Below are 10337 nucleotides of genomic sequence, written 5' to 3' on the forward strand. Positions count from 1 at the left end.
ACATCTTCTCTCATGTACACTTTAAATGGTTTGTTTAATGAAATGTCAATGGGCTGTAGTTGAGAAAGTCCTCCTGGGATAACAGCCAGTTCAGTATTACACTGCTGGAATTTCTGCTTGATGGAGTCCATCAAGTGTGATCGAAACTGTTCAAGTACAAGATGAACGTTCTTCTTTAGTAGTGTACCTTTTCTCCTTCCCCACAATTTATCAATCCATACTTTCATGTCATTTTCATCCATCCAACCCTATTCATGCACGTCTCGGTCATGCCTGCTGGTATCTTTTCCTTATTCATACTTTTTGTTTTTATATTTTCATAATATTCCTTTATCAATTTCTGACAAATTTTTGGTTTTGGCATGCATAGCGAGTACATTACGCTTCATGAAATGGTAACACTATGACTCCTGCACTTAGAAATCTTCAACCTTACGTTCACAGTCCATTTTAACTCCAAGTGTGTTAATAGTTTTTGTTGAAATCACAATGCCATTTTGCCAATTTCCCTGATTCCATTCCAACACTCCACTATCTAATTCCAGACACCTGGTATGTTTTCTGCATTTTGTGCACTTCCCTTTATACAGTTTGTTCGAAATGTCATTCTGACCATGCCATGTTCTAAACGTTTTTTTCTTTCTTTCTGTTGGTGGTGGTCCAAAATCTCTTTCAATATTCATATCCCCATGTTCCTATTCATATATCACAACTTGTAATTTATAGATTGCAGTATATGAATATCGTCTGTTAGTATTTTCTATGATTAACTACCATAACAATAAACACACAGAATACATATGCTCATGAACTCAACTCACTTCAGTGGAATTTCCCCTTCCCCCCACTACTGGGAATCCGTATTGCACAAGAAGTCACAAGAAGGTTACGCATGATGTTATGTCATCTGGTTCAAAAATCTTCTGAATATCAAAAGGACTGCGTGCGACAAAGATCTTGGAAGTTGAAATTCAGTGCATAAGGCTTTGGAAAAAAAAAAAAAAGTCTGTTTCTTCATTATATAAGATGCACCCCATTTTCTATTTTAAATAAAGGAAGTGCATTCTTATACAATGAAAAGTATGGTAGCTGAAGCTGAAGGTCTCCAAATATCTTTTGATAAAAATTGAACTCATGATGTCTAACAATCATAATATCATTTCATTTCTTGATTCCAAATATGGAGAAATCAAATGTTGCATTCATTGTATCTTGGAGAGATTTTTTTTTTATTTTATGCATCAGAGGAAAAGCCATGAAATATTGGGCTAAATGCATGGAAACAGCTTTTCACCTCTGCAAACCCACTTATCAGCTCAGACTGATCTCGTGGCAAGCCACATACCACCACTACACTATAGTAGTATGCCCTGAAGCATTATATGCTACTGAATGCTCAGCCTTCACTCACTATGGTGAGACAAAAAGGATCCAAATGAAAGAGAAGAAATTCCTAAGAAAGATCCTTGGCTCACATCAAAATTTTGAGGGCAAATATCACCTGAAGTCAAATGCAGAGCTGTACTCTAAATCCGAAGAGCTCTCATGTTTTACAGTAATTTGTCTTCAATGCCTAATACCAGAATATCTCAAAGAATTCTTGATCTTCTTTTAAAAGCTCTTTTGTTCTATGGTCATCTGTCTTGAATGTCTAACACAACAATAACTTGAAGAATACTTGACATTTATATGACCTGGAAATGTACCACTCCATGGACAACTACATTGAAGTAGGATCTGGCCAGTTTTTCTGAGAACCGAGTGAGTTTGTCATGCAGTTAGGGTCATGCAGCTGTGAGCTTGCATCCAGGAGATAGTGGGTTCGAACCCCACTGTTGGCAGCCCTGAAGATGGCTTTTCCATGGTTTCCCATTTTCCACACCAGACAAATTCTGGGGCTGTATCTTAATTAAGGCCATGGCAACTCCCTTCCTCCTACTATGCCTTCCTATCCCATCATCACCATAAGTCCGGCTCCATGGCTAAATGGTTAGCATGCTGGCCTTTAGTCACAGGGGTCCTGGGTTCGATTCCCGGCAGGGTCAGGAATTTTAACTATCATTGGTTAATTTCGCTGGCATGGGGCTGGGTGTATGTGTCGTCTTCATCATTATTTCATCCTCATCATGACACGCAGGTCGCCTATGGGTGTTAAATGAAAAGGCCTGCACCTGGCGAGCCGAACATGTCCTCGGACACTCCCGGCACTAAAAGCCATATGCCATTTCATTTCATTGCCATAAGAATCAACTTCAATACCAAGAGGGTAACTCTACATTTGAGAAAAACATTTTACTGCCCCTTCTCAAGCACCTCACATCATAAAAATTCACCTGTGGTAAAAATGTGTGAAGTATATAACAGAATATCTTCAGACAGCAGACAAATAGATTATGCTTTATCACTTCCTTTATTTTCAAAAATGTTAAAACAATATTTACATTATAATGAATAATTTATTGGAGGAAATTAATTCAGCACTGAAATATAATGTATGTAATGCCACTATTATTTTTCCAATGTATATGTGTTTGTGTATTTGCTATTCTTATGAATATTTTTATTTTTCTCTACTAATTTGTTTTATCTTCTTTAACTTGATATTTTATATGTCTGTATGATTTGTTGAAAATATGTTTTAATTATTATTCATTTAGTCGTGGCAATCTTGGTTTTTTAATTGTTATATATTATTTTGTACATATAAGTACCATTTATATATTGAATGTATTTTGTACCATCCATTGTAATTGGGGATATACCCTGTTATGGATGTATTAATAAATAAATAAATAAATAAATAAATAAATAAATAAATAAATAAATAAATAAATAAATAAATAAATAAATAAATAAATAAATAAATAAATAAGACCTATCTGTGTCTGTGTGACGTAAAGCAAATGGTAAAAGTTCCTCTGAGACACTGGATCAAGAAAGAAGTAAGTTCAGGACCTTGGTACGTGGGTTAAAGGGTCTTCTGGAAAGAGTAAGAAGACGACCTGGTGCAAAGTAGTCTGAAGAGCAGAGAACTGCATTCTCATCAAGATGGAGTACTGGAAATCCAGAAAGGCTGATCATAAGCAGGCAAAATAATATGTTAAAAATAATGTTATGGGCTCAGCTGTTGTTACAGACATTTTAATTTGATGTCATTTAGACTGCCTAAATGTCAGTTTTGATGTTCTGTTTTATTTTACCAGTTGCCAGAAAAACCAGAATTCTTCAGGTGATCTATAGCTGAGTTTCAAATAATTTCTTGGGTAAACACCAAATGTGTCGCTGGAGATCTTTTACATGCTGACATCATGTAACATGGAATGTCAAATGGACTTCTTTCCACCTTTCAAAAATCTGACTACCTGTGCTGGGTTTGAATCAATGATGTACTTATGAAAAGCCAGAAAACATAATGTGCCAATTGCATAATCTTTCATAAACTTGGCTTATTTGTTTCAGTTACTATAAAATCATTATCTCCCTTTTACCTTATGTAATAATTTCTTAAATATAATCACATCTAATATAATGTGGTTTTATGCCATCAATAAAGTGTTATTAAGTGATCAAAATAAAATAAGACAATAAAAGATATCTAGTATACAAAGGAAATCTTAATTACTGATAAAGTGTAGAGGGTTTGTGGCCATGTGGTGATTTGTTCCTTACAACTATATTTTGAACCCTATTGAAATGGTATGGGCATGCCCAACAGATCTGCTATGAAAAAAATGTGATCCCATCTCTTGATGATGATGATGATGATGCTTGTTGCTTAGAGGGGCCTAACATCTAGGTCATCGGCCCCTAATGGTACGAAATGAGATGAAATGCAATGAAAATTTGAAAGTCCAAAGTTCATCCACTGACCAGAATTCAAAACATGATGATGAAGAATGAATGGATGAATATGAATTTTAAACAATCGGTGGATCCGACCCGCAATGCCTCACCTTCCCAGAAACAATATTACTGACCAAGAGACTGCTTCCAAAGCACAATCCTGAATAGACGATGCTTTTTGTCTAAAGAGTTCAATATTCATGTCAATGGTCCCTCAGAATGGCACTTATCGCTAGTAAAGTAGAACCATGCTATTTCTCAAGTTGCAGTACTAATAAAAGGTAGTGTAAACTCACGGTGTTCCAAACATTATGGTACTGCTCACAAATATTGTACGTCGTACAGGTAATGCACACCTCTGATGTTTCTCACATAATGGCCCCACACATAGGCAATGCAAACCCATAGTGTTCCTCACCTACTTGCACTAATCACTGGCGCCGGTATTCCCATGGTGTTCGTCATATAGTGGGTACTAATCATAGGTAACAAAGACTGACGGTGTCGCTCATATTGTGTTACTAACCACAGGCAATGCCCAGACCCGTGGTGTTTCTCACTGAATGGTACTAGTCACGGGCAACGGAAGCCTGTGGCATTCCACATTTAGTGGTACTAATCACAGGTACTGGAAACCCACAGTGAACCACTCTCTGCTGCTACGTTTCACAAAACTATTGAGTACCTAACAGAGTGGTACTACTCACAAGTAAAGGCGACCCATGGTGTTCTCCGCGTGATGGTACTAATCACAAGTAGTTTCATAGTTCTGATTCAATCATCCCTTGGTTGGCCCTTTTAGTCTCCTCTTATGACAGGCAGGGGATACCATGGGTGTATTCTTCATCTGTGTCCCCCACCCACAGAGGGTAGACAAAGAGAAAAAGGAAGGGATCCTTCACTTCGAAAACTGAAGTAACGGATGAAGTTACCAGCAATCACTCTTGATACTTTCATATCAATTACTTCCAACTTATCAATAAGATAACCTGAATCCATCCATCTTTCAGTCCCATTCAGTAAAGTCAGTCTGTAAGCAGAGAGATGTAAGGAATTTTGTCTGAGATCTCAACACAATACTACTTCTGCCTCTGTCACCTACATTCAGGGAGCTCCTGGGTTGGGCTGTGGATTTTTTATCTCCATCAACTTCTCTGTACCTCCTGGAAACACAAGAAATGTGCATCACTTCTGGATACTTCTTAGATCTTTATTTTGATTCACTTGGACGCTTTATACAGGCTATTATTATGATGGGCTCACCATACCCAAAGGCATCTTTTACCTAACTGCCAGGTTTCAATTAGGGCACTCCTAACTTGGAGAAATACATTCTGCAACTATCTGCTAACCTAGAGAACAAACTCTTTCTGCTGGGTTTCAGTGGCATTTCCTCCACTGCGTTCCAGCACACAACTAAAGGAGCTCCTCCACCTGAAGAGCTGTTAGCCTCTTTAGACAGTTGGGTCATTTATCACGACAAAACACTCAGCATTGAGTCACTGACTGTACAGACCACTCCATTATGTAGCAGGTAATGCTGGCCACACTACAATCAACATAATACTATTGATCACAATTGCAAGCTCATTTCTTTAACTCTGTCACATCACATCTCACTTACTATACTACCATCTTGGTAAAATTCATATGCTAGATACTTGAAATGATCCTGTTTCAGTTTTATTTTCCCTACCTTACATTCAATCCTCTTAGATTTCTTTCCAACTGACATAACTTTAACCCATTCAAGTTTCAATAAATGGCCACATTGTTGACTGTGGAATCAGATTTAATTTGCCTGCTAGTAGTTTAAGTGAACCTGTCACACAAAAACATGCATAAAATACTAACTAATGAAGAAAATTCACTAACATTTCACATTCATGCCATTGAAAGTTATGGCTTACTCATTCTTCATTCCTTGAATGACTTCTGGCTGCAGTACAAATGTTTCATTTGGAATAATTTCAAAAAGAGCAGATCTGTATACACATTGCCAGTTTGGATGGTGGAAGGACACTAAATTTTTTTAAAGTATTTCTGAAACACCCCTGTATCAGCAAACTGGATATATATTAGAATTAATGTCTTTGTTCTCCAATTTCCAATCACTACAGTTCATGTGTGTCACCGACCGTACATGTTTTGAAGGACTTTGCGTGGTATTTTCGCTCTCACTTTCTTCAATACTCTTCACACTCAACTAGCTTCTACTGTTATTCTCACTAACCTAGAACTTAGATTCATTTTCCAAAATGTCATTATTGCCATAATCACCATCTAAAACAATATCTACAAGCGCATTCAAACTCTCGTCATTATCGCGACGCCAGTTCTACTCCATAATGGATGCTGAATACCGGTGTCACACAAAAATACAGACAGCATTGTTTACCAACAGTACATATCTCTAGTTCCTTACAGTGTGTTTTGAGAGAACTTATATTGAAAAGGGAATCTAATATATGAAGATAAGCAAGACTGCATCATTGCGAGCTGAGCTCATAATTTGATTCATGTGCCAAAATACTGCGTGCGATCACAGCTCGTCAAATTATGTGAATGGGTTAATTTTGGAAATGCTAATTTTCATTTCATATTCATTTTACCACCTTTCAATCTTTAAAATATTGGATTGCAGGCTTTCTGTACAGTCTGCCATTTTTCACCCAAGTAAATCCCTCCTTACCACTTTATACCTTTCAGTAAATGGTCCTTGCAAACTATGAACAATAAGGGTGAAATGTTTTGAGTGCAGTAATAAAACTTTTAGGAACATTTCACTCTTATTGAAAAATTTCTGCTCTCACTCCCGATGTCCAAAACCATTTTCTACATTCATATTTTCTTCATTTCAGATGCTCTTTAATGATTTGATAGTAAATTAACTGACATATCTTTCCTCTTACACATAACAGAACTTGTCATCCCCACTAACTATCCCAGACAGCCTGAAAGAAAATATTTGAGTTATTACTTACGTTTTGGTATGTCAGTACTCCAACAATGATAGGGGATATAAAGCCAGGCATGACTGTAATCATATTTCCGACACCCATTACAACACCTGAAAAATTATTATCTATTATACAACAAGTCAGTCACACTTGCATTATAAAATATGAAGAGACTGTATAAGAAACTGTCCCGAGTAGCATTTTTAATTGCAAAAATGGAAGAAAAATATTAGCAAACCTCAAACGATGTGTGCATACTATGCTTTCTTCCATTCACATCTACAGAATGTAACAACAATGTGGCTGGGGGAGGGGGGGATTTCCAAGAGGACTCATAACATTTTTATATGGCAAAAGAAAGCAATCAGGTGCATACAGGAAATTTCAGGCAAAGAATCACATAGGGCCATTTTCCAGACACTGGGATTAATCACACTTTCCTCAATTTGAAGAAAAATTAGTGCACCTCCAATATAAATTAGTAAGGATGTCTAAATATGTAGATATGTTAGGTAGAGCATAAAATATTTTTTTTGCTAGGAGCTTTACGTCGCACCGACACAGATAGGTCTTATGGCGACGATGGGATAGGAAAGGCCTAGGAGTTGGAAGGAAGCGGCCGTGGCCTTAATTAAGGTACAGCCCCAGCATTTGCCTGGTGTGAAAATGGGAAACCACGGAAAACCATCTTCAGGGCTGCCGATAGTGGGATTCGAACCTACTATCTCCCGGATGCAAGCTCACAGCCGCGCGCCTCTACGTGCACGGCCAACTCGCCCGGTCATAAAATATTTAGCACAAGATATATTCCAAAGAAAATGAAGTGTAAATATACTACTTGAGAGAGAAATCAAGACAGTTAATTTAGGTATACTGTAAAACCTTATATAATCATGACTTTAAATAATATTTTTATGTATTGATTGACTTTGCCTGTTACAATATACATTGTGTAATGATAATACATGATATTCTGTTCTATTCATATGTTTATCCAATGTTAATACACTTCTCTTCCTTTCTATATTTTCTGAAAATTTATTCATTAAACATTGAATTTTCATTATCATGTTGACTGCAAGGTTTTTCAGCTATTAGGTCATGTAATGTACAATAAACGCATTTATCGCAGGTGATTAGCACTGAGTTAAAATGGTACAGCATAGCCTAATAACAGACCTCTTCCTTTCCAATGAATTGCTCTGGTCAATGGCTACTGTCAACTTGCTCTGCTGGCTAAAATATATGATCAAATTAATATTTTGTTTTGAAGTTAATGTACTAAAAAAAAAAAATTCAGTGTTCATTCAAATCGCCATCAGTAAACATGTGAACAGAACTATAGCTGTGTAGACAGGCTCCATCAAGATACTGAGACACCGCCTCTATAGCTACAGCTGTGAAATGCCGCACTAATTATACTGTTTCTTTAAAATTTAGAGTTTTCTTCAATTAATGACCTGTAGCCTACAGAAAATTTTATATGTTTTACCTTGTATTTAGTGGCAGACTGTAAATACAGGATATTGTTCCTAAATAAATTGAAATGTATATAGTAATTGTAAAGAAGCTTCGAATTTTACAAGACTATTAATTTGAAGTCATAAGTCATGCAATATGTGAGTTTACATGAAATCCAAACCACTGGGATGTGAATTTCCATTTTGGGGAACTTACATACTTTTACAAGAATTTGAACCACAGCCACCATAGTAAGATGATAGCAGTGAAGTCACTCACTTATCATTTATATCCTTTAGTAAATACTTGAAATAATAATAATAATAATAATAATAATAATAATAATAATAATAATAATAATAATAATAATAATAATAATAATAATAATAATAGTTGAATACAGTAGCTTTTAAGTCATGCCAAGTACATAGTACATAGGGTTGCCACTTTTTGGTATAAAAAATAAGGGACAGTTCATAAATACTAGAAAATCAAACATTAGGTACCCTACCAATTTCAATTAGATTATAATTAGTTTCATAAACAGAATGTCCAGCTTCATGGCTAAATGGTTAGCATGCTGGCCTTGGGTCACAGGGCTTCTGGGTTCGATTCCTGGTAGAGTAGGGAATTCTGATCATAATTGGTTAATTCCCCTGGCATGGGGACTGGGTATATGTGTCGTCTTCATCAACATTTCAGCCTCATCACGATGCGCAGGTTGTCTATGAGCGACAAATCATAAGCCCTGCACCAGGCCTCTCCAAAGGCCACTCGCCATTATTAACAGAATAAGATAATTATTGAAATTCGTAAAAGAAACTAACTTGCACCCTTTTAACAGTACATACAGTACAATGCATCTGACATCTTATCACTGACGTCTTCGATGAGCTTTGATAATTTCACAATTTAGGCCTACATAGATTTAGTTTCAAACAGCACGACCAATCACGTTGAAAACTGGAATGGAAGTCCTACAGAAGTACGCGGCAGAAGACAAGGTAAATAACCCAGCATGTTCAGCCTTACCAGCAAATGGCGAGACATCTTCTGAGGTTCCAGAGAGAGAAAAATAATGGCGCTACTTTTACTTCAATGGCGCTCAAATCAAATACGGGTTTTAAAATATTTAGAGACAAAAGATGACGAACGCTCGTTTTTAGGGGACAACAGTTCATAATACGAGATGCAAAATACGATACGGGATAGGTGGCAACCCTAATAGTACATGCTGAAGAGTATGGAACAAAAATAGTCAACCAGATCGAACCTACAACTGTCAGATTTTATGTCTGATGTTCTCCCATTTGAGTTGTATTGGCCTGGACCATTCCCCTTCTGTTGGCAGGAACATTAGTAATCAAGTGGCCTTGGCTACAATGTACAGATGTTTTGATTTTATACTATTTAGGCTGCCCGTGTATCTGTTTTGATGTTCCAATTTATTCTACCACATGTGTTGCTCTCAAATGCAATTTTTTTGACGTAAATATCACACAAGAACACGTTCACATCCTTGTGTAAACTACTTTATTGTCACTGTAAGTCACAACACACAATTACACACAATAGCAAGTGACACTACAACACTTAAAAGCGGAATACTCTGAAGTCGATTCTGACAAGTACAGATATCAACAACACTGACTCTCTCACTTTAACACACTCTTTCTTGAAATGACTGACCCACTGACCGACAGCTCGATATATGTACTATTCGATCAAAAGGCCTTACAACACTCTAAATGGAACACACTCGATGCATCGATCGACCAGCTAGTTGAATGGAGTACTCCAGTAATGGATCCAGCTCGAACTTTCGATTACTGTTTACCAATACACATGGAGATCTCTCCAACATTCTTAAATGTCTCTACATGTACCTGGATAATAAACCTTACAGTAAGTTTCCAGAACTCACCATATGTACCAACCGGGCAAGTTGTCCCAGTAGTCAGTTTGAATCTCAGCTGTTAGCATGGTGAGACAGTTATCATTGCAACACTATGTTTTCATATGTAAAAATTTTAAGTACGAGTCAACTCGACGGGTACATGATGCATTTTTTCA

At 36.8% G+C, this 10337-nt stretch overlaps 1 protein-coding gene across 4 annotated transcripts in view; it reads right to left on the bottom strand.

The window, feature by feature from the left end:
* The window catches only part of LOC136858274 (sialin), a 194168-nt gene extending 184306 nt beyond the window's left edge, over positions 1-9862 (bottom strand). For 2 of the 4 annotated variants that reach the window (XM_068225477.1, XM_068225470.1), the window contains exons 1-2: positions 7042-7109; positions 6828-6913 (exon numbers count right to left, since the gene is read on the bottom strand). In XM_068225477.1, the coding sequence (XP_068081578.1) occupies positions 6828-6913; positions 7042-7076 (121 nt within the window). In that variant the 5' untranslated portion in view covers positions 7077-7109. Of the gene's footprint in view, positions 1-6827; positions 6914-7041; positions 7110-9091; positions 9245-9541 lie in introns of those variants that run through there. The other 2 variants (XM_068225475.1, XM_068225474.1) reach the window with 2 other exon arrangements.
* Positions 9863-10337: the final 475 nt, after the last annotated feature.

The sequence above is a fragment of the Anabrus simplex genome, chromosome 1 (assembly GCF_040414725.1).
Source record: "Anabrus simplex isolate iqAnaSimp1 chromosome 1, ASM4041472v1, whole genome shotgun sequence".
Lineage (NCBI taxonomy): Eukaryota > Metazoa > Arthropoda > Insecta > Orthoptera > Tettigoniidae > Anabrus > Anabrus simplex.